Below are 23,145 nucleotides of genomic sequence, written 5' to 3' on the forward strand. Positions count from 1 at the left end.
GGGAACGGCTACCTGCTCCAGTATTCTGGCCTGGAGAATTCCATGGACTCTATAGTCCGTGGGGTCACAAAGAGTTGGACACAGCTGAGAGACTGTCACTTCACTTTCACTTCAGGGTGCTGAAGAGTCTGTGTGGAATATGGAGGCAGCCATGGTCCTAGCCCCTGGGGGTTAGAGGTTTGGTTTGGATGGGGAGTTCTGCCTGGCCTGCGTGTGGTGGAGCTGGAAGCAGTGGCTGTTACTGTTACTCCTGCTGTTGTTGTTGCCTCGGTTCCCAGGAACTGAACCCTTGCTCTCTGGCCCCTTGTGGATGAGTCCTGGGTTCTCTGAGCCTCCTCAGAGGCCACTGGACCCAGGAATGGGGTGACCCTGAGCAGGAGGGGATGGACTGGAAGAGGCCAGACCACTGCCTTGAGGCTGGGTTGGAGAGTTCAGGAGGAGCATTCTGGGGTCAGATTTCCCTTGTGAGTGGCTTCCTCTGGCTTTCAGGGTCAGCCAGGGCAGGGAGGACCTGCGTACACCTATGTCTTATTCCCTAGGAGTTCTTGGCATCATCAGGGATTTGCCTCATCCACTTCGGGGCTTACTGAGGAAGTAGGGTGCCCCCAACTTCCTGTTTCTAGTGGGCCCTCCTTCTCAGTGCCACACCTGGGTGGCATCTGCAGCACCTGTGGACATGAAAGTGTCTGGTCCTCAAATCAACAGTGTCCACTGCACAGCAGCAGCCCAGGGCCAGGGGCACAGGGGCACAGCTGGCTGAGCCCGCACTGCAGTGCAGAGTCACTCACTTGGCTCCAGAGGGGCCCAGCCTTGGTGACCTGCTCAGCTCCCCAGTCCCGAGAAGTCTATCCCATTTCTGTCCCAGGACCCTGCCTTGCTGACAGCGCTTGAGGCAAGGCCACAGTCATGCTCTAGCAAGCAGAGGCCCTCACCCACTCTCGGGGCTGGCTGAAGTCATTGAGTCACTCTCTGAAAGCTGGCCAAGTCCTGACAGTTCCAAGAGGCCTCCACCAGTCAGAAATAGTGAGCTGTGAGCTGTGAACGCCTTCCCACAGTTCACACACACACTGAACAAGAGAAGATGAATTCTGATGTGGTCATGGAAACGTGACACCTAGCAGTGTGCCTCTCCTCCTTGACCTTGTAAAACCTCCTCACAGATCAAAGTTGCAGGATGCACAGGACATTGGCAACAGCAATCCACGGGACATCCCCCCTGGAGCTGAGCAAACCCAGTCTCAGTCTTGTGTGAACTGTGTGACCTTAGACCAGCTGCTCAACTTTTCTGAATCTGTTTCCTCACCACACATCCCTCCCAAGACCAGGATCTAAGAGGCAGTGGGATAAGGGTGTAGGCATGCTCATTACAGTGCCAGGTACCCACTGGGATGGATGCCTTGTTAACACCACTCCCTAAATACTTAGGGCTTCCCTCATAGCTCAGTCAGTAAAGAATCTGCTTGCAGTTCAGGAGACCTGGGTTTGATTCCTGGGTTGGGAAGATCCTCTGGAGAAGGAAATAGCAACCCACTCCAGTATTCTTGCCTGGAGAATCTCATGGATAGAGGAGCCAGGCAGGCTACAGTCCATGGGGTCACAAGAGTTGGACACGACCTTAGCAACTAAACCAGCACCGCCTAAATACTTGGGTGGGAAGTCCAGGATCCAGTCCAACTTCCTTTAAACTCAGGGTCTGTGCATCCAATGTACATTCATTCATTTTTTCGTTTGTTCATTCAAGTGTTTAATATTTGCCAGGCTATTGTTCTAGTTCCAAGGGAACAAGAAAGGCATGGTCCCTGCCTCCAGGAGAGAAAGAGAGACCCTTCATGAGATATAATAGTTAGCTACTGCTGTGTAACAAGTTACCTCCAAAACATAGCCATTTAAAACAACAAATATTTATTGTCTCAGTTTTGTGGGTCAGGGATTCAGACGTGGATTAGCTAGCACTGCTGGCTTGTGATCCCTCCCAAGGCTGCAGTCATGGTATTGGCTGGGGCTGTCATTATCGAAAGGCTTGACTAGGGCTGGAGCATTTGTTTCCAAGTTGGTCCTCTCCCACGGTTGTGGACAGGGGGCCTGAGTTTCTCACTGAAGACCATTCCATAGGGCTGCTTGCATGTCCTTACAGCTGGCAGCTGACTTCCCCTGGAATAAAAATCAAAGTGAGAAAGTAAGGAGAGTGCCATATGCCTTTTATCAGCTGATTTCCTGAATCATACTGTCACTCCCACCACATTCTAGTCTTTAGAATCCAGTCACTAGGTACAGCCTACACTGTTCCACTGCTTGAAAGGAGAAGAAGCAAGGCATTTGTGGATATATTTTAAAGCTACTACATCAAGTATATAATTTCTCATATCTATAAAGCAAATAAAACTTGTTGAGGGGATAGGGTATGATGAGGTACACAATTGTATGGGGTGGTCAGGAAAGGTTTTCCAAAGGAGATGAGGGACAGCTGTATGAAAATCCAAGGGGAGAGGATTCCAGGCAGTGTGAACAGCCTGTGCAAAGGCCCTGAGGCAGCCCTGACAAGTTTGAGCCAGAGAAGGGGACCAGTGTGGCTGGCAGCACAGGCCAGGAGGAAAGTGGCCTGCCACAAGGGAGGAGAGGGTGCCAGGGCCAGACTGAGCAGGAGAGGAGTTTGGGTTTTATTCCAGAGGGAGCAAGAGGGCTTGGTGCAAAGCATGGCTGTAACCTGAGTCATGCTGGGCTATGTGCATATTGAATGAATAAACTTAATTTGTTAGGACAGTTCTAGATTCATAGAAAACTTTTAGCAGATAGAATGAGTTCCCATACTTTCCATCTTCCCTAGATGGAGTTTCCCCCAGTATTAACATCTTGCATTAATGACGTACATTTGTTATAATTGATGGGCCAGTATTGCTACATCATTGTTAACTGAGGTCTGTTGTTTACATTAGGGCTCACCCTTTGTGTCGCATAGTTTATGGGCTTGGACAAATGTACACTGTCACCTACCCACCATTAAGGTATCATACAGAATAATTTCTGCCCTAAAAACCCCACGGGCTCTGCATAGTCATCCCTCCCTACCCCCAGCCCCTGGCCACCACTGGTCCTTTTTCTAGTTCTGTAGTTTTGCCTTTTCCAGAATGTCACAGAGTTGGAATCATAGAGCATGCAGCCCTTTTCAGATTGCTTCTTTCACTTAGGAATATGCACTTAAATTTTCTCCATGTCTTATCCTGGCTTGATAGCTCATTTCTTTTTATTACTGAATAATATTCAGTTGTGAGAAGGTACCACAGTTTGTTTATCCCTGTTGGTGATTTAAGATGGAAACATAAAGAGAAGAGTGTAGCAGAACGTGAGATGCAGGAATTTCACAATTTCCAGTGCAGAGGCAACTTAAGTTCCATCTGGATCCTGCAGTGTTTGAAATGTCCCTCTGGCTGCTGTGTACAGAGCATGTGATGGGACAGGGTCGGGCTGGTGGGGGCGGTGGGAGCCATGAGGTGCCAGGCTGACACAGGGGCCTGGAGTATAAGGAAGAGGATGGATTTGGGGTATCTGGGAAAGAAAGTGACCAAGACAAGCTGATTTGTAGGCTTGGGGTACATTTTAAGGTTAATATTTCAGATTCTGACAATTTGCAGAAATAGAGCTTGGAGTCACTTGATTTTCTTTTTCTTTTTTTTTTAAGTGTGTTAAAATATACATAACATAAAATTGACCATTTTAACCATTTAAAGTGTGCAGTTCAGTGGTATTAAATAGATTCATATTGTTGTGCAGCCATTACCACCATCCTCATAACTCATTTCATCTTGTAAATCTGAAACTCTATACCTATTAAAACTCAACATTCAAAAAACTAAGATCATGGTATCCAGTCCCATCACTTCATGGCAAATAGATGGGGATACAATGGAAACAGTGACAGACTTTATTTTCTTGGGCTCCAAAATCATTGCAGATGGTGACTACATCCATGAAATTAAAAGACACTTGCTCCTTGAAAGAAAAGCTACGACCAACCTATACTGCACATTAAAAAACAGAGACATTACTTTGCCGACAAAGGTCCGTCTAGTCAAAGCTATGGTTTTCCAGTGGTCATGTATGGATGTGAGGGTTGGACCATAAAGAAAGCTGAGCACCAAAGAATTGATGCTTTTGAACTGTGGTGTTGGAGAAGACTCTTGAGAGTCCTTTGGACTACAGGGAGATCCAACAAGTCCGTCCTAAAGGAAATCAGTCCTGAATATTCATTGGAAGGACTAATGCTGAAGCTGAAGCTACAATACTTTGGCCACCTGATGCGAAGAACTGACTCGCTGGAAAAGACCCTGATGCTGGGAAAGATTGACGGCAGGAGGAGAAGGGGACGACAGAGAATGAGATGGTTGGATGGTATCACCGACTTGATGGGCATGAGTTTTGAGCAAGCTCCGGGAGTTGGTGATGGACAGGCAAGGCTGGCGTGCTGCAGTCCATGGGGTCGCAAAGAGTCAGACTCAACTGAGTAACTGAACTGATACCTATTAAACGCTAACCCCCCATTCTCACCTCCCCCCAGACCCTGGAAGCCCCATTATACTGTCTGTCTCTGATTCTGGCCACTCTAAGTGCCTCATATGAATGAAATCATACAGTACCTGCCTCTTTGTGATTGGCTTATCCCACTCAGCATCATGTCCTCAATGTTCATCCATGTGTTAGCATTTTTCAGAATTTCTTTCCTTTTCAAGGCTGAATAATGTTCTATTGTATGGATATACTGATGTTGGCAGGTGAGAGGATCTCAATCCTCATCTTTGGAGAAAGAATTACACAAAGAGAGTTTGTAAAGCAGGCATAGTTTATTGGAGCCACAGTATGTGCAAAGAAAACAAAGAAGCAGTTTATTTAGAGCAGAACCAAAGCAGAAATACACACCCAGAGAACGATGCAGGCATCCTCCTTGATGGGAAGTGTGCCAGAGAAGTGATTTAAGTCACTTACATGGGGGTAGTTTTTCCAGGTTTTTGTTTTCCTCTGGCCAGTCATGCTTCATTTCACACATCTGTCCTGACCCAGGGCCCTTCCCGATACGCACGTGAATCTTATAACCACAATGGATTCCACCGAGGGGGTCTCTGGAAGCCTGACGGAGCAGAAGTTATGGGTTAATGCCTCCTCCCTTTATGACCCCCAGGAGCTGTTTCATGCATGTGTGGCTAGGGAGGACTTCTTGACCTCAAGAATGAGAGATGTGATCTTATCTCTTTACTCCAGCAGGGCTCAGCTCCTACCACTGACTTTTTTCCTTGAAATGTCAGGAGAAAACAAGCTCCAATTTACCCAGTTTGACAGACTTCATCTGCTCAGCCCAGGGGCCCATCTGCATCCTACCTCAATACCGCATTTTCTTGTTCATTTACCTGTCAGTGGACACTGGGTTGCTTTTACAGTTAGGCTGTTGTGAATGATACTGCTAGAAGCATGGGTGTGCAGATATCTCTTTGGGACCCTGCTTTCATTTCTTTGGGATGTATACCCAGAAGTGGAATTGCCGGATCATATGATAATTCTAGGGCTTCACTGGTGGCTCAGTGGTAAAGAAACTACTTACCAGTACAGGAGACACCAGTTCCATCCCTGGGTCAGGAAGATTCCCTGGAGAAGAAAATGGCAACCCACTCCAGTATTCTTGCCTAGCGGAGGAGCCTGGTGGGCTGCAGTCCCTGAGGTTGCAAAAAAAGCAAACATCACATAGTGACTTGACAACAACAACAACATGACAATTCTATGTCCCATTTTATTTTAGGGATCACCGTATTGCTTTCCGCAGTGGCTGTACTATTTTCCATTCCCACCAGCGGTGCGCCAGGGCTCCAGTTTCCCTGCGTCCTCACCAGTACTGGCTGTCTTCTGCTGTTGTGTTTTTGTGTTTCAGTAGCCGTCCTGATGGGCGTGGAGTAGGGGAACCACTCGATTTTGAAGAGGATGGATTACTCTTTCATCTTGAGTTGGGGCATTTCCCTTGCTGACAGTTCTGGTGTTTGTCCCTCTTGGCTCCCTGGTTTCCATCCGGTGGTTCTTCCGAGTTCATTTTTTTTTCATTCATTCATCCTCCAGCCCCGTCATCTCCCATTCAGGGTGCACTAGCAACAGCTGGGCTGGGGGATGGGGCGAGCAAGGGACAGGCTGCAGAGATGAGGGTAGACACAGAGGGAGGGCCTGGGAGTCTAGAAGCAGCCAGCTCATCCAAGAGTGGCGGTGCTAAGTGCTACTGGAAGTGCTGGGAGGCTTCCTCTGAGAAGACACCCATGGGTTGAACGTTGAGAAGACTTCTCAATGAATACTGAGAGGACAACAAGTAAGACTTCATCCTGTAAAGAAAGGAAGTAGGAGCACTCTGCGTTCAGGACCTGGGTAACTGAGTGACTGAATGGGTTTGTGGGATGTTTTCAGCTGCAAACAACATAGAAATGACTGAAAAAGGAATTCTGAACATCAGTTCACACCGCAGAGCTGAGGAGTCTCCAGGACTGGCCAGCCTGGCAGCCTGGCAATGCACTTGCACCCCTGGTTCTTTCCCTTGGTCCCTGTGGACCTCCTCAGCACAGTGGCTGCTCTCCTTGTGGTAGCAAAATGGCTGCAGCTGCTCCGGGCATCACCTCATGTGCCCATTCCAAAGCCATTTGCAGACCTGGGGACTGGAATGCTCATGGCTGTGGCTGACTAGGGCTACAGAGGAGCCCAAGAGTCCAGGGTACCTGGTTGCTGGTTTTCCCTGGGATCTCTCAGCAAAACTGGGGATCTTTTGGGAAATGGTTATGGAGGAGCAACAAGGAAGGTCTTTCACACATGGTGGTGGGGGGGACTTGACAGGCTCAGAAAAAGGTGCTTCCCAGGTGGGAGGGAGTTAACAGGGAAGATAGGCTGTATCATCAGGCCCTGCTGGGTGCCCACACTTCCATCAAGTGCTCACAACAGGGCAGACTGGGCCCTCGTGTCTTACAGAGAAGGAAGCAGAGTCTTGGGTGATGTGGGGAGTGTACCACAGTCCCTCAAGGGGCACAGGGGAGGTGACTTTGTTTTGGGACAGCCCGGCCTGTGGCTCTCTCAGCCTGTACTCCATCCTGTTTCAGGCTCACGGCCTTTGTCCTAAAGTCCTTCGCCCAGGCTCGCAGCTTCATCTTCATCGACCCTCTGGAGCTGGAGGCCGCCAAGGACTGGATTGTCCAGCAGCAGCAGGCAGACGGCTCCTTCCCGGCAGTGGGCAGGATTCTGAACAAGGACATTCAGGTCAGCAGCCTCTCAGCCTCCTCCGGGAGCCCTGGCCTTGTGCTGCTTGCTCCCTGGGTTTGTCTGCAGCCAATGGGGTTGGGAGGCTGTCGCCTCTGGTTGGGGTGAGACCCGCAAATCCTCTTACAGGGTGGGATCCACGGCACAGTCCCACTGACAGCCTACGTGGTGGCCGCGCTCTTGGAAGTGGACCCAGCCTCAGAGGTAAGTGCAGGGGGCCCGGGAGATGCTGGGCTGGAGGAGCGAGCAAGCAGTTTCCCATTGCCAGCCAGGCTGGCCATCTTCTGGCCATTTTCAGCTTCTATTTTTTCCTTGCTGTCCTCCTTCTGTTCATTAATGGGACATTTTCATGCTTTCCAATGGTCACAGTTCTTGTGACCTTACCACTTCTTGTGACTTAAGCAGATGCATGAGAGATTCTGGCGGTAGTCATGAGGGGCATGCATGTGTCCCTGAGTTTGAGCCTTCCCAGGACTGTCCATATCCCCCAGCCCCCATTTGGAGAATCATTTGAGGCTCAATCATTATCCTGGACAGTGACCTGTGGACTGGCTTTAGGAAGCCCGATACAAAATGCTGGATGGAACTTCCCTGGCGGTCCTGTAGTTAAAGACTCCATGCTCCCAGTGCAGGATCTTGGGCTTGATCCTTTGTTGGGAACTAAGATCCCACATGTTGTGCAGTGCAGCCAAAAAATTAAAAAAAAAAAAAGTTTAACTTATGAATGCTTCAGGGGAGAAAGGTCTAGAACCTTTGGGGACAGTTAGTACTGGACCTAGCAGGGCTTAGATGTCCCAAGGAACTCCACAGGGTTGTTGTCACTTCTGTGAGGCTGTCCCAAGTGGGAGTGGCATGTTCCCTGCAGAGGGAGCTCCCAGGATAGACAGATCTCAGCCGCCAGGCTAGGGATTCCACCATTCCTCACATCTGTGCCAATGCTAAAACCTCTGATGATGAATTATGATTTTTGGCACTTCTCAGATCTTTCCGCTTCACAATGCAGATTTGTAACTGCTGTGTTTAGAGTTTGCTGTGACCTAAGACCCTCCATGTCCCACATGCTCTGCCCAGAGGGCCCCTCACTTGCCATGTGTTAAGAGGTTGAATTGGGTTGCCCGAAACCCCAACCCCCTAAGTCAGCTCAGGCTGCTGTCACAAAATACCACAGACCAGGGGCTTAAACAACAGACCTTTATTTCTTTTTAAAAAAGTTTTTATTGGAGTGTAGTTGCTTTACTGTGCTGCGTTAGTTTCTACTGATCAGCAAAGTGAATCAGCTATACATACACATATGCATGCGTGCTAAGTCGCTTCAGTTGTGTCTGATTCTTCGCGACCCCGTGAACTGTAGGCCGCCAGGCTCCTCTGTTCATGGGATTCTCCAGGCAAGAGTACTGGATTGGGTTGCCATGCCATCCTCCAGGGGATCTTTGTGACCCAGGGATCGAACCCACGTCTCCTGCATTGGCAGGTCGGTTCTTTACCACTAGCGCCAACTGGGAAACCCACATGTACATATATCCCCTCTTTTTTGAATTTCCTTCCCATTTAGGTTACCAGAGCATTGAGTAGAGTTCCCTGTGCTCTATAGTAGGTTCTCATTAGTTATCTGTTTTATACATAATAGTGTGTATATGTCAATCCCAGCCTCCCAATTCATCCCCCCTTTTTCCCCCTTGGTCTCCATTCATTTGTTCTCTACACTGTGTCTCTGTTTCTGCCTTGCAAATAGGTTCATCTGCACCATTTTTCTAGACTCCACATATATGTGTTAACGTACAGTATTTGCTTTTGTCTTTCTGACTTACCCCGCTTTTTGTGACAGTCTCTAGGTAAATCCACGTGTCTGCAAATGGCACACTTTTGTTCCTTTTTAAGGCTGAGTGATATTCCATTGTATATATGTACCACATCTCCTTTATCTATTCCTCTCTAAGTGGACATTTAGATTGCTTCTGTCCTAGAGAAGACATTTATTTCTGATGGTTCTAGAGACTGGAAAGTCCAAGGTCGGTGTTCTGGTTGATTCAGTCTTTTTTTTCCAGTTCTGTTGTTAATGAGGGGTCTCTTCTTGACTTGGAGTCAGTCATCTCTTCTCTCTGTGTCTTCACGTGGCCTTTTCTTGGTGTCTGACCATGAAGAGAGGTGGGATGGGGTTGAGGGGAGAGAAGGAGAGAGAGAGAGAGACCACTGTGGTCTCCCTTATAAGCAGTCTAATTGATTATAGGGGCGCCACTTTCTTGCATGTGTGTGTTAGTCCATGGAAATCTCTAGGCAAGAATACTGGAGTGGGTATTCTTCCTGACCCAGGAATTGAACCGGGGTGTCCTGCACTGCAGGCAGATTCTTTACCAGCTGAGCTACCAGGGAAGCTCCACTCTCTTGGTCTCATCTAAACCTAATAATCTCCCAAAGCACTGGCCTGTCCCCCACTACCCTCTGCCGCAACCACTGGGGGTTAAGGCTTCAAGATACAAATCTGTGAAGGGGAGCTACAGATCCAGCCCCAAGACTCCAGAATGTGGTTGTGTTTGCAGACAAGGCCTTTATAGAGGTAGTTGTGTTGAAACACAGACTTTAGGGTGGGTACTGATCCAATATGCCTGGCATCCTGGGAAAAGGAGGACATTAGGGCACAGAGACCCTCACAGAAGGAAGACACCGTGGAGATACGGGGAGAAGATGGCCAGGAGAGAGGCCTGCAGCCGATCCTCTGCTCGTGGCCCTCAGAAGGAACCGACCTTGCCAACACATTGATCTCAGACTTCTGGCCTCCAGGTCCACAAGACAAGAAATGTCTACTTTAAAACAAACAAACAGTATTTACTCATTTATTTGGCTGCACTGGGTCTTAGTTTGTGGCACACAGGATCTTCAGTCCTCTTTGCAGCCTTTGGGATCTTTAACTGCTGCATGCAGACTCTTAGCTGCAGCATGGGCCCTAGTTCCCTGACCAGGGATCGAACCCGGGCCCCCTGCATTGGGAACGCGGAGTCTCAGCCACTGGACCACCAGGGAAGTCCTTAAATTCATGAATGTTTTGACTCATTCATTTTTCCATTTAACCTATATTACTGGGCAGCTTCTCTGAACTAAGGCCATCAGTGGACAATGAACTTGGTTTCTGTCCTCCAGCCACTCACACTGTGGGGCAGGAGCATGATCAGGGTTGGTGGGCTTCTCGGAGGAGGTGACAATTGAGGTGAGGCTTGGAGGATGAGGTGATCCTGAGCTGGGAGGTCTTAGAAGCCAGCCTGATGATAGTGTGGTATGGGGCAGGGCAGCCAGGGCTCTCCCTGCTTCCTCCTGAGTGTCTCTGAGTTGAATGGTGGTGCTCAGACTTCATTTGGAAAGAGTTGGCACCAACATATTAATAAAAGAAAGGGAATGGGGGGGGGGTTTGAAAGCCGGGGCTGTAGGCAATCATACACCAGAAGTATACAAAGTGAGGGGCTGCAAGCCATCCAGTGGTTTCCCAGGCATGCCCCTGGGACTTTCGGGAGGATGGTCCGCATGGTGAAGGCTGAGCAGCCTTCCAGGGCTCCACTTCCCACCCTACTCCCACCCCACCCTGCAGGAGGAGAGGGGTGCCATTACCAAAGCCAGACACTTCCTGGAGTCCAGCGCATCCCTGGTTACGGACCCCTACAGCAGTGCCCTGACCGCCTACGCGCTGACCCTGCTCCGCAGCCCTGCAGCCCCCGCCGCTCTGCGAAAACTCCGCAGCCTGGCCATCACCCAGGGTAGGTGCCCTTGCCCACCAGCCCAGCAGACACAGGAAGCAGCTCATGGGCACGTGCTTGAAACTAAGGAGGTGTCCTTGGCTCACTCTGTTTTGTTTACTCATTTATTTGTTGTTGTTGTTTAGTTGCTAAGTCGTGTCTGACTCTTTTGCTAACCCATGGGCTGTCGCCCACCAGGCTCCTCTGTCCAGGGGATTTCCCCGGCAAGACTACTGGAGTGGCTTACCATTTCCTTCTCCAGGGGTCTTCCCCACACAGAGATTGAACCCTCCTCTCTGGCACTGGGAGGCAGATTCTTTACCACTGTGCCACCAGGGAAGTCCTGGTGTGTGTTAGTCTCTCAGTCGTGTCCGACTCTTTGCTACCTCATGGACTGTATCCCGCCAGGCTCCTCTGTCCATGGGATTCTCCAGGCAAAAATGCTGGAGTGGGTTGCCTTTCTCTTCTCCAGGGGACCTTCTTGACCCAGGGATCAAACCTGGGTCTCCTGCATTGCAGACTAATTCTTTATCGTCTGAACCACCAGGGAAGCCCTTACTCATTTATTACTCATTCATTATTGAATCTTCTAGTGACTTCATTTGATAAGGTGGCTTGAGCCTGAGCATCATTTTCTTCCCTAATGAAACAGAGGATGCTACCCCAGCCCCCAGTGGGAAGAGTGCTCAGGGATCCCTGGTAGAAGATCCCCCAGGCTTCTTAGAAACCATCCCCAGGCAGAGTGCTGGGAGGCAGGGGAGGGCTGCAGCCAGACCCCACCCTGTCCCCCGTTGCTGGGTGAGCCTCAGAAAGCCTCTTCCATCTGGTGGTGTCCATCTCCTCAACTACAAAGTGAATCCCCATTGTGTTTGGGGAGCCCCAGTCACCAAGCTGTGACTTCTTGGAATGTCTCCAAAATCAGTCCCCTCCCCCTGCCCCTTGGCCTTCCCCAGCAGCTGCACCGGGATCAAGCTTCCATCACCTTCTCTGCTTAAGAAGAAGAAAAAAAAATTATTTAAAAAGCAAAATTCTAAAACCACCCAATTGAATGATGGTGTCAATTTAGGACTAAATGCTCAAGATCTGAGGCCGGGAGGGCTGATTTTTCTGTGTTTTGAGGGCTTTTTATACCTCACATGAGCTTAGAATCCTTGGTATCTTTGGAACTAGGGAGTGACTTCCTGGGCACCAAGGGAGGATAACCCCGGGCCTGCATCAGGGCCCCAGCCAGAAGGGAGACCATTGATTAAGGATGTCTACCAGCGATGCAGGAGAGTAGCCATTGATTAGTGATGTCTGTTGGGGGTTCAGAAAAGCAGCCATGGATTGGTAATGTCTGCCAGGGCTTCCTCTGTGGGCTCAGTGGTAAAGTATCTGCCTGCAGTGCCAGAGACGCAGGAGATGTGGGTTCAATCCCTGGGTCAGGAAGATCCCCTGGAGGAGAGCATGGCAACCCACTCCAATGTTCTTGCCTGGAGAATCCCATAGACAGAGGAGGCTGGTGGGCCGCAGTCCATGGAGTCTCAAAGAGTCGGATGCGACTGAAGTGACTGAGCAGCAGCAGCAACCACGGGTGCAGGAGGGGCTGGACTTGACCCTGTAGTTGCAGATCTGAGATGTAGCCCCAAGGCCCTTACTGTCTCCGCCATCTTTCCCTGGTGCCCTCTCCCACTGGGGTCCAGCCTTGATCTGTTCTGGCCTTGCAGATGGGGTGACCCACTGGAGCTTGACGGGTTCCCGGGATGTGGACAAGGATGTGTTCCTAAGTTTCAGTGACGGGGTCTATCAGACAGGTACGGGCCACCCCACCCCCAGCGCCTGCTTTGGGCACTGGGTCCTGGGTCCCAGCCGGCCTCTTCCACTGCAGTGGTCTCGGCCGAGGTGGAAATGACAGCTTATGCCCTGCTGACCTACACCCTCCTGGGAGACGTGGCCACCGCCCTGCCTGTGGTGAAGTGGCTGTCCCAGCAGCGGAACGCCCTCGGAGGCTTCTCTTCTACTCAGGTGTGCCAGGCAGAGCCAAAGGGAGGGCTCAGGTCTGGGTGGCCTAGGCTCGGGACTCAGAGCCCTCTGGGAAGTTACCCAGTGCTTCTAGTCTTAGGATGGCTCCTTACCTGCACCTCTGGGAGCATGAAGTCCAAGAGAGGATGGGAGGATGGGAGGATGTGGCTGAGGGATGGAGGCGGCAGGCTCTGGGATAGGGACCAGCCCCTCCTTTTGTGGAGATGCGCCCCAGCTTCCTGGGGTCCCCAACTCTGTGGGTGTCTACACCAGATCTGCTCTCCGTTCCAGCCACATGAGTCCCTGGCCACAGTGAGGGTCCATGGGACCCCCAGTTTGGGCCAGACCTCTGGCACAGGTGGAGACACCTTCTGGGGCTGACTTCGGTCTCCGGCTCTGTCCCCAGGACACCTGCGTGGCTCTGCAGGCCTTGGCAGAGTACGCCATCTTGTCCTACGCGGGCGGCGTCAACCTCACCGTCTCCCTGGCCTCCACCAACTTGGACTACCAGGAGACCTTCGAGCTGCACAGGGGCAACCAGAAGCTTCTGCAGATGGCTGCGGTGCGTGTTCCCAGGACCAGGGTTGGGGGGCAGGGCAGCGAGAGTGGCCCCTCCTCGCTGCCTGTCTGTCCCTGTGTGTCTGCAGGTGGCTAGAGGGGAACCGTAGCCTCTTCTCTCCCCAGATCCCCAGCCTCCCCACAGGGCTGTTTGTGAGCGCCAAGGGTGAAGGCTGCTGTCTGATGCAGGTGAGGCTTCGGGGAAAGGGGAGTGCTCCCAGGGGACACTGGAGGGCTCAGTACCCGGCCAGGCTGAGTGGGGTGGCTGTGTGTGTGAGAACCACCCTGAGACAGCCTGTCAGCCCCCTGAGATGTCACCCACTCTGGAGAAGGAAATGGCAACCCACTCCAGTATTGTTGCCTGGAGGATCCCATGGACAGAGGAGCCTGGCAGGCTACAGTCCATGGGCTAGCAAAAGAGTCAGACACGACTGAGTGACTAAACCACACCACCCCTGCCCAAAGCAGAACCCAAGGTAGATGGCACTGTGTCCCCTTGGGTGAAACTGCATCTGATTCTCATTTTGGTGGTCTCTGACCCTGAGCTCCACCCTCCACCGTGGGACTTGCCTGGTGGCTCAAGTTTACTCTCCCAGCCAAGTCTGAATGCAGATGCCCAGCCCGGACTCAGCCTGGCCCTCCCTGAGGCCCCTGAGTCTGCAGGCTCAGGATTTAGTTGTGTTCTGGGTGGGGCAGACTGGTCTCCTGAGCTTTGGCCTGTGGTCAGAGGGCAAGTCAGCCAGGAGACCCTTGTAGCCTCAACTTCTCCATCTGAGAAATGGAGCCCAGACAACACAGTAGATAATAGGAGAGGGAGCCCGGTTTGCAGACACACCTGGGCTTGAGACATGGAAGAATGGGATGATGGTTGTACCTACACCATCAGGATTAAAGAGAATGACGACCATGCCCAGGACTGTCTCCAGTATCACTGACGTCATCGCTCTAGCTGTCCCCCACCTTCTCCTGCCCCTGTCTTTCCCCTCTCCACCCCCACGGCCCCTAAGCCTCTGTCCTCCCCCATCCCCCAGATTGATGTCACCTACAATGTGCCCGACCCGGTGGCCAAGCCATCCTTCCAGCTGCTTGTGAACCTCCAGGAGCCTGAGGCTGAGCAGCAGCGACCCCCTTCACCTGCCTCCTCAGCTGATGATGATGACCCAGCAGCTGACCAGCACCACCAGGAGTACCAGGTGACCCTGGAGGTGTGCACCAGGTAAGGCCTCCTGCCCCGCTGGCTGGCACCCCTACCTGGGTGATGTTCTGTAGAGTGATGCTCTCAGCTAGGAACGTCTGGGGGACTCACCTGGCCCCATAGATGTTTCCCCGACTAGAGCCAAAGTTGTGGCTGACCAGCCCCCGTGCTCCTTATTCTAATTACAAGACACACCTCAGCAACACCCATCAGGAAGCTATGAAGGACAAGATTTCTTACTCACAGGTCCTGGAGGGTACTTGACCCTCCTGGAGGTCACACAGTGAGGTCACCGGTAGAGAGATAGAGAGAAGTCATGAAACTGCAGTTCTACCTTTATTGAAATCTGAGGGGAGGGGTGTGCCTAGGGTTTTGTGGATTCACTCTTTATTGGTGAATTTAAAATATAAGAACAGTAATTGAGGTGCAGGAAGGGGAAGGCAGGGTGACCCAAATAGTCAGTTATTTAAATAACTCAGGGCTATTTTAGCCATCCCACATACTTTATGCAGAATCTTTACTCCCTGACCAGGGATCGAACCTGTGCCCCCTGCAGTGGAAGCGCAGAGTCTTAACCATTGAGCCATCAGGGAAGTCCCTACCCAGGGCTTTCTGAAAGAGAGATATTCATGGGTGGGGGCAGCCTGTTTCCTTATTGGTTGTTGTGTTAGTAGCTGTCAATATCTTTATTCAAGATTAATGTCTTTGAAATGGATCCCTTTGCAATCAAAGGCTTATACTACAGATGATTTCTGAAATGAATGAAATAAATGGAAGTGCTTCTGAATGGGTGCAGCAGACTCCAGTGGCAGATGGGGCTGGGAGGCACGGCTGTTTGTGGCCCTTACATGACCCACCCGTCCCAGGTGTGACCCTAGAACCAGTTCACAGAGGGTCCTCGGGAGGTGGGGGTGCACGCAGCTGCCCACAAAGGATGCTCATTGCCATGGCAATGATGGGGGAGCCCAAAGGTGGTTGGTAGCCATGGAGCTGAAACCCATCAGAGCTGCCCAGGCACCTTCCTTAACCTTAACCCTTAACCCTCACAAGTCCAAGGTCGCCCCCAACTTGGGAGGTTCTGAAGAACAAGCCCAACTGGGCCCAAGCCCTAGAGTAGCAGGTCTCTGCTACCATTTCTGGTTCGCAGTGAGACTTGGGGTGGTACCACTCAGCAGGGCTGTGACCACCATCCAATTGGGTGGAGGAACAAGAAGCAGCTGGACTGGCCCTGGCACATCCTCTGGGGACACCTCTGTTCCTTTCTCAGATGGGAAGAAACTAACCGTGTGCCAGCCAGGTATGGCATCTCTTAGGCCCCAGCTCCACAGAAGCCTCCTCTGCCCATCCCAGGGGTTTTGGTCATCCCATCCCCTTGTGCCCACGGTCTGCAGGGCCCTCACTGAATACCAGCCTCCCTGTCACCAGTACCCAGCACAGGGAGGGCCTGGCACGAGGCAGGCCCTAGAGGCAGATTTACCCACTGCCTCCCCCACATCACAGAAGGGGAAGCGGGGCTGGCGCTGGCGAGCAGCCTGGGCTCCCTTGGCCCCACAGAGCCGTTTCCCACACCGGAGGTACATGGTGGTTGTCGTTCAGTCGCTCAGTCGTGTCTGACTCTTTGTGACCCTATGGATTGTAGCCAACCAGGATTTTCTGTCCATGGGATTCTCCGTCCATGGGATTCTCCAGGAAAGAATACTGGAGTGGGTTGACATTCCCTTCTTGAGGGGATTTTCCTGACCCAGGGATCAAACCCATACCTCCTGTGTCTCCTGCACTGGCAGGGAGAATATTTACCACCGCGCCACCCAGTCGATACCCCCCAGAATTTGCTCAAACTCCTGTCCATTGAGTCGGTGATGCCATCCAACCATCTCAACCTCTGTCACCCTCTTCTCCTCTTGCCCTTAATCTTTCCCAGCATCAGGGACTTTTCCAATGAGTTGGCTCTTTGCATCAGGTGGCCAAAGTATTGGAGCTTCAGCTTCAGCATCAGTCCTTCCAATAAATATTCAGGGTTGATTTCCTTTAGGGTTGACCTGGGTCAGGCCAAGAACACTTGGCAAGGCCTTTTCTGTATGGTTTCAGTCTTTCAACTGTGAAATGGAGTGACCAATGACCCCGCCAAGGGTGTCTGTGCAACCAGACCCAGGGCAGGCTGGAGGGCTGTGGGGACAGAGCGGACCATGCATTCCATTGAGAGGCTTGAGTTCAAGGGCCCCTCTTTGTCTCCTTTCATCGACAGGTGGCTGCATGCAGGGTCCTCCAACATGGCGGTCCTGGAGGTGCCCCTACTGTCAGGGTTCCGGGCGGACGTCGAGAGCCTGGAGCAGGTGAGGGGGCGCTGGTGGGCAGGGGCCGGGCAGGGTCTGTGGACCTGCCCTGGTTGCAGATTCCTAGCCCTTCATAAAATGGGGTTGTGCTTTTGTTTTTGCCTTACTTTCTCCCAGCAAAGTTGGTGCTCTGGCCATTTGCGGAGAGGCAGGTGGGGAGGGGTTGGGTCTCTCCCCAAGAAGGTGCTTGCACTTTGGGGATGACATGGGGTGCCAGGGAGTGCCTCCAGAGACTTGCCAGCACCCTCCACTTAAAGAGAGACCAGCCCCATTTTGCATGTGGGGGAGATGGTCACCAAGATGGGGAGCAGCCTTGCCAAGGAGGTCAGCAGTGTGGGGAGGGTGGAACACCCTGGATGGGGGTGCGGGGTGAATGGTGCAGGTGAGGCCTTGGCCTGGGACTGAGACTTGATCGGGGGAGACTGTGGCAGGGAAGTGGAGGCAGGCACTCAGGACAGTGATACCCAGCCTCCCTGGCCCAGCCCATGGGGACTTGCTGGATGCCTGTGGGCAAACTCCTCAGCCTCTGAGGCCTTGGCTCCTCATGGGTCCAGCCCACCTTGGGCCCTTGGAGATCAGAGGATGAGAGTATTGGGGTCAGAGGGGCTGGGCAGATCCTGACTCTGGCTTCCTTGCCAGCTGCTCCTTGACAAGCACGTGGCACTGAAGAGGTATGAGCTGGCTGGCCGCAGAGTGCTCTTCTACTTTGATGAGGTACTGCGGGCTGGGGTAGCGGTGGGCGGAGGCCTCCACAGCAGCCGCATTGGCGAGGGCATAGCTGCCATGGCCCGTTAATAGTTCTGGCAATGCTCTCATACCAAGAAAAAGAAACCGGAAGCGTCAATCCATGCAGAGTTGGCACGGCTGCCTGCTCTGTGCCCCAGCCAGCTTGCTTTGGTGGAAAAAGTTAGGAGGGGTGTGGAATAGTATCCAGGCATCAGAATGAAGCACTGACTTTCTGAGTCTCAAAAACACGCTGAGTTGAACAGACAGAAAGCAGATTGGTGGTTTCCAGGGTTGGGGGGATAAACAGTGGGTGCAAATGGGGATGCCGTTTCTTTTATTCTTTTTTTCTGGAGGATAAATGTTGTGTTGGTTTCTGCTGTACAAGGGAGTAAATCAGCTGTATGTATACATATATCCCCTCCCTCATGGACATCCCTCCCACCTTGCCCCCCATCCTACCCCTCTAGATCACTACAGAGAACTGAGCTGAGCTTCCCACTAGTATCTGCTGTAGACATGGTGGTGTGTTTATGTCAGTCCTGGTCTCCCAATCCGTCCAGCCCTCCTCTTCCCGCTCTGTGTCTGCATGTCCATTCTCTACATCTGCATCTCTATCCTTGCTCTGCAAACAGGTTCATCTGTACCATTTTTCTAGATGGAAAAGTTCTACAGACAGTGGTTGCACACTGTCTTGCACAATTGCAAGATTGTGAATGTACACACACACACACACAGGGAGGAAGGGCACCTGGCTTGTGAGTGTGGGAGATGAAAGACCAGCTGAGACCCTTCCCACGTGGGTGGAAGGACCCACAAAATCGAAATAAGATCGGGTTTCTATTTCACGGCTCCCGGGCACCCCGCAATCAACCAGTTCTGCATTCACACTTTGGGGCATCATAGAGCACAGAGACCGAAGCTCAGTCTCCAGCCGTAGTGGGCCCAGCCAAGCCTGAGCCTGCCCGCTGCCCCTGCAGATCCCCAGCCGGTGTTTGACGTGCGTGCAGTTCCGGGCGCTCCGGGAGCACGTCGTGGGCAGGACGTCGGCGCTGCCCATCTTGGTGTACGACTACTATGAGCCTGGTAGGCCCACGTCCGCCACCCGCAACCCCAGCTTGGTCCCTCACCCTGTCACCCATCACCTGGTCACCCTTCTCCCTTGGTTCCGCAGCCTTCGAGGCCACGCGCTTCTACAATGTCAGCGCGCGCAGCCCGCTCGCCCGGGAGCTGTGCGCGGGGCCTGCGTGCAACGAAGTGGAGCGCGCTCTGGCCCAGGGCCCCGGTGAGTGCGCGAGGCCACTGCCCCTTCCGAGCACCCGCCACCCCAACACGACCCGTGGGCCTGTGGGAGGGCTGCCCATTTGGAGGGAGTCGTCAGGCGGGGGAGCGTACAGCGTGGTAAAAGGAGGAAGGCCCGGCTCGGTCAAGGGCGTGCGTCCTGAGCCGAGGGAGTTGAAGTGCGCAGGCAGGGTGGAGGAAGCAGGGATTCGAGGGGTGGGAGTGAGCAGAGGAAGGGGGCGGGGTCCTAGCTGGATGAGGGCGGGGCCCATCGAGGTGGGGCGGGCAGTGAAGAGGTGGGGCCTGGAGGGGCGGGTGTGGGCCGTGATGAGGGGGCGGGACCCAGCCTGGTGGGGACGGCAGTGAGGAGGGGCGGGGCCTAGAGGGGTGGGTGTGGGCAGGGGTGAGGCGGCGGAGCCAAGAGAGAGTGGACAATGATGAGGGCGGGGTCTAGCGGGGTGGGCGGGACGGGCATAGAAGCCCGAGGCCCGGAAGGGAGGCCTCGCCTCCCCTCCCCCACAAGGCAGATCCAGGGAACCTAAGCCGTTAGCTCAGACTGGCGGCAGCGAAGGGCGGAGTGGAGTTACCGGGAACCCTTTTCTTTATTTTCCAAACTTCTTGAAATGAATTTAGATTGCATTTAGTTCAAAAGTTTTATTTTTAAATTTTGTTTTCATAAATACTAGGCAAATACTCGCGTGAAATTCCACCAGGTCAGGGCTCAGGGCTTCCCGGGCACTGTCTCCACTTTGTGGAGCGTGGTTCTGGCCCCTAGGGACTTCTCCATCCCAGGCCCAGGCAGAGGCGAGGGCCTAGTGGGGAGCTTGGAGTTCCCAGGCCCCTGACAGCTTCGCCTCGCCCGCCAGGCTGGTCCCCTGAAGAGCGAGGTCCCGTGGCCGTTCCGGAGGAGGGGGTGACAGTCAAGCGCTGTGGCTGCGCCCGCGCCTGCAGCATCAGCGGGGAGCCGGTGTGTGGCTCCGACGGCGTTGTCTACGCCAGCGCCTGCCACCTGCAGGAGGCCTCCTGCCGCCGCCGCGTGAGATTGGAGCCCGCGCCCCCTGGCCGCTGCGCGCTTGGTGAGGACCCACCCCACGGCCGGCCTCGGGGCTCCACCTCGTCCCGGAATGTATCACTCCATCTTCTCCATCATGCCATCTCCTCTCATCACCTCTTTGCGTCTGGGTCCGTTTGCACTGGGCTTCCTTGGTGGCTCAGCGGTAGAGTTTGCCTGCAATGCAGGAGACACGTTTTTGATCCCTGGGTGGGGAAGATCCCCTGGAGGAGGAAATGGTAACCCACTCCAGTGTTCTTGCCTGGAAAATCTCATGTTGGGCTACAGTCCATGGGGTTACAAGTCTTAGCAACAAGAACCCTTTGCATCTCCTCCGTCTTGGTCAGTCTCTCTCCAGCCCCATCCCAACTTGGTGCTTTTCTGAGTCTCCCCATCTCTGATTTCTGTGTCCTCTTCCCCACCTTGTGACCTCACCTCCTATCTGTTGCTCTGGGCCACACATCCTTCCTCAAGCCCCCTGGGCTGTTGGTCATTCAGATCCTCTCTCTCCAGTGCCTTCCCTACTGACTCAGTCCTTCCTTCCAGAGCAGCCGACACCAGCCTTGGCCTTGTACAGCTATGAGTATGACTTGGGTCCCCTGGACACCGGGCACCTGGCAGCTGGCCATGAGTTGGTGGACTTGGATAAGGAAGCAGAGGACAGGTGAGAGCTGAATCTGCCCCCAGTCTCCCTCCACTGTGGAATCCGGCAGGAAGTGGGAACTACTGATGGAGGGTCGACCTGCAAGGTTTTGGGAGATGAGGTGGATAACCTGTTCTCCCTTGACCTGCATCCACTCAATGCATATCAGAGAGCAGCCTATATGTATAAGGTGAGCTTAAGAAGCCCTCCCAAGGACTGGACCTCAGGACAGACCTGTCCCTGAGACCCACTCACCCTTTTAAATAACTTATTCATGACGCAAGGAATGTGTTTTTCAAGAGGGGCTGCTATGGAGTCTTGCAGTGGGGTTGAAATTGTACCCAACTGGCTCAGAGGGTAAAGAATCTGCCTGCAATGCAGGAGACCTGGGTTCAATCCCTGGGTCGGGAAGATCCCCTGGAGAAGGGAATGGCAACCACTCCAGTATTCTTGCCTGGAGAATCCCATGGACAGAGGAGCCTGGAAGTCTACAGCCCACGGGGTCAAGAAGAATTGGACTCGACTAAGCAAAGCAACTAAGCACACACACCTAATTAAAAAAAAAAAAAAAAGGTGGGGGGTGAAATTTATAGCCAAGGAGCACTTCCCTGGTAGCCCAGCTGGTAAAGAATCTGCCTGCAATGCAGGAGACTCTGGTTTAATTCCTGGGTCGAGAAGATCCCCTGGAGAAGGGATAGGCTATGCACTCCAGTATTCTTGGGCTTCCTTGGTGGCTCAGCTGATGAATCTGCCTGCAATGTGGGAGACCTGGGTTTGATCCCTGGGTTGGGAAGATCCCCTGGAGGAGGGCATGGCAACCCACTCTAGTATTCTTGCCTGGAGAATCCCCATGGACAGAGCAGTCGGGTAGGCTACAGTCCATGAGGTTGCAGAGAGTCAGACATGACTGAGCATAGTAAGCATAGCCAAGGAGTGGGGAAGGGGAGTCAGTAGATGGAAAATTACTGAGAGGAAACAATAGGGGGTGGAGCGGGGATAGTCTAGCTAAAGAGACTGAACCTTATTCTTGCTGATGGCAGGCCAGGTTGATTGAGAGATCATGAGAGATGGGGAGGAGCAGGGCAGGATGAAGGATCCAATCAGATATCAAGAGGGATCAATATGGAGGATATGGGTTTCTGGCTAAATTGATACATTAGCCAGATTCTTGCTCCAGCTGGACAGTGTCAAGATGAACACGGAAGCCTGGAATTTGAGACTGGGGTGACAAAGAGCTCAGAGGAGCCCAAGTGGAGTTTGGTCAGGGAGAGAATCTTTGTTCCCCTGAGGGAAGGATGGAGAAAATGTCACCAGAGAGCTCTGTGTGGGGCGGCTGGGAAGGGGCTTCCTGGAGGAGGCAAATCTTGCGGTTTGAGCCAACTCAACTCAAGTGGTTTTAAACAACAGATTGATCTATCAGCTTAGGTAAGTGCCAGGTCCTGGAGGCTGGCTGCACTGGCAAGCCTCAGAGCCCTGCCGTCCTGGGTGGTAAGGGCCTCTCCACCCCGTGCTGGTGGCAAAGGCTGGTTTATATTCTCACTCAGCAAACCAGTAGGAAAACTTTTCTACCAGCACTCGCCATAGTCCTGGAGACTTGAGGGTGTGCCATCTTGCACTAGGCACCGGGTTTGGTTCACACGCATGTAATTACTGGTGGAGCGGGTTTAGGGTTAGTGCTGCAGTGTTTTGTTTCGCTTTCCCTTCCGTGCCCTCTTCCCCCGCCTCTCCCACTTCACACACCCTACCTCTCTTTTCTCCGTCCTAATCAAATTTCTTTAAACAAAATTTTTTCATTCATTTATTTGGCGACGTTGGGTTTTAGTTACAGCTCTTTCACTGCAGAGCATGGAAGCTCTTCAAGCTCCAGTTGTGGCTTGAAGGCTCAGTAGTTGTGGCCCTCGGGCTTCAGTATTTATGGCATATGGACTAAAGAGTCCATATGTCACTAAAGAGTGATGGGTGGGGAGAAGGCGATGGCACCCCACTCCAGTACTCTTGCCTGGAAGATCCCATGGACGGAGGAGCCTGGTAGGCTGCGGTCCATGGGGTTGCGAAGAGTTGAACACGACTGGGCGACTTCACTTTCACTTTTCACTTTCATGCATTGGAGAAGGAAATGGCAACCCACTCCAGTATTCTTGCCTGGAGAATCCCCAGGATGGGGAAGCCTGGTAGGCTGCCGTCTATGGGGTCGTGCAGAGTCGGACACGACTGAAGCGACGCAGCAGCGGTGGTGGGTGATGTGTGGGCCTAGTTGCTCCGCAGCCTGTGGAATCTTAGTTCCCTAAACAGGTATCGAAGCTGTGTCCCCTGCGTTGCCAGGCAGATTCTTAACCACTGGACCACCCGGGAAGTCCACTAAATGCCCTCTT

General features: G+C 52.7%; 1 protein-coding gene across 1 annotated transcript in view; it reads left to right on the plus strand.

Annotated features, from left to right (window-relative positions):
• CPAMD8 (C3 and PZP like alpha-2-macroglobulin domain containing 8) overlaps positions 1-23,145 on the plus strand; it is a 100,044-nt gene that overhangs the window by 74,343 nt on the left and 2,556 nt on the right. Inside the window, exons 28-41 of the mRNA XM_055566499.1 lie at positions 7,110-7,266; positions 7,396-7,470; positions 10,844-11,009; positions 12,695-12,781; positions 12,856-12,992; positions 13,396-13,551; positions 13,674-13,736; positions 14,579-14,763; positions 16,988-17,075; positions 17,715-17,789; positions 18,779-18,884; positions 18,973-19,083; positions 19,946-20,155; positions 20,677-20,794. Of these exons, the coding sequence (XP_055422474.1) occupies positions 7,110-7,266; positions 7,396-7,470; positions 10,844-11,009; positions 12,695-12,781; positions 12,856-12,992; positions 13,396-13,551; positions 13,674-13,736; positions 14,579-14,763; positions 16,988-17,075; positions 17,715-17,789; positions 18,779-18,884; positions 18,973-19,083; positions 19,946-20,155; positions 20,677-20,794 (1,734 nt within the window). The remainder of the gene's footprint in view (positions 1-7,109; positions 7,267-7,395; positions 7,471-10,843; positions 11,010-12,694; positions 12,782-12,855; positions 12,993-13,395; positions 13,552-13,673; positions 13,737-14,578; positions 14,764-16,987; positions 17,076-17,714; positions 17,790-18,778; positions 18,885-18,972; positions 19,084-19,945; positions 20,156-20,676; positions 20,795-23,145) is intronic.

Source organism: Bubalus kerabau, chromosome 1 (assembly GCF_029407905.1).
Source record: "Bubalus kerabau isolate K-KA32 ecotype Philippines breed swamp buffalo chromosome 1, PCC_UOA_SB_1v2, whole genome shotgun sequence".
Classification (NCBI taxonomy): Eukaryota; Metazoa; Chordata; class Mammalia; order Artiodactyla; family Bovidae; genus Bubalus; species Bubalus kerabau.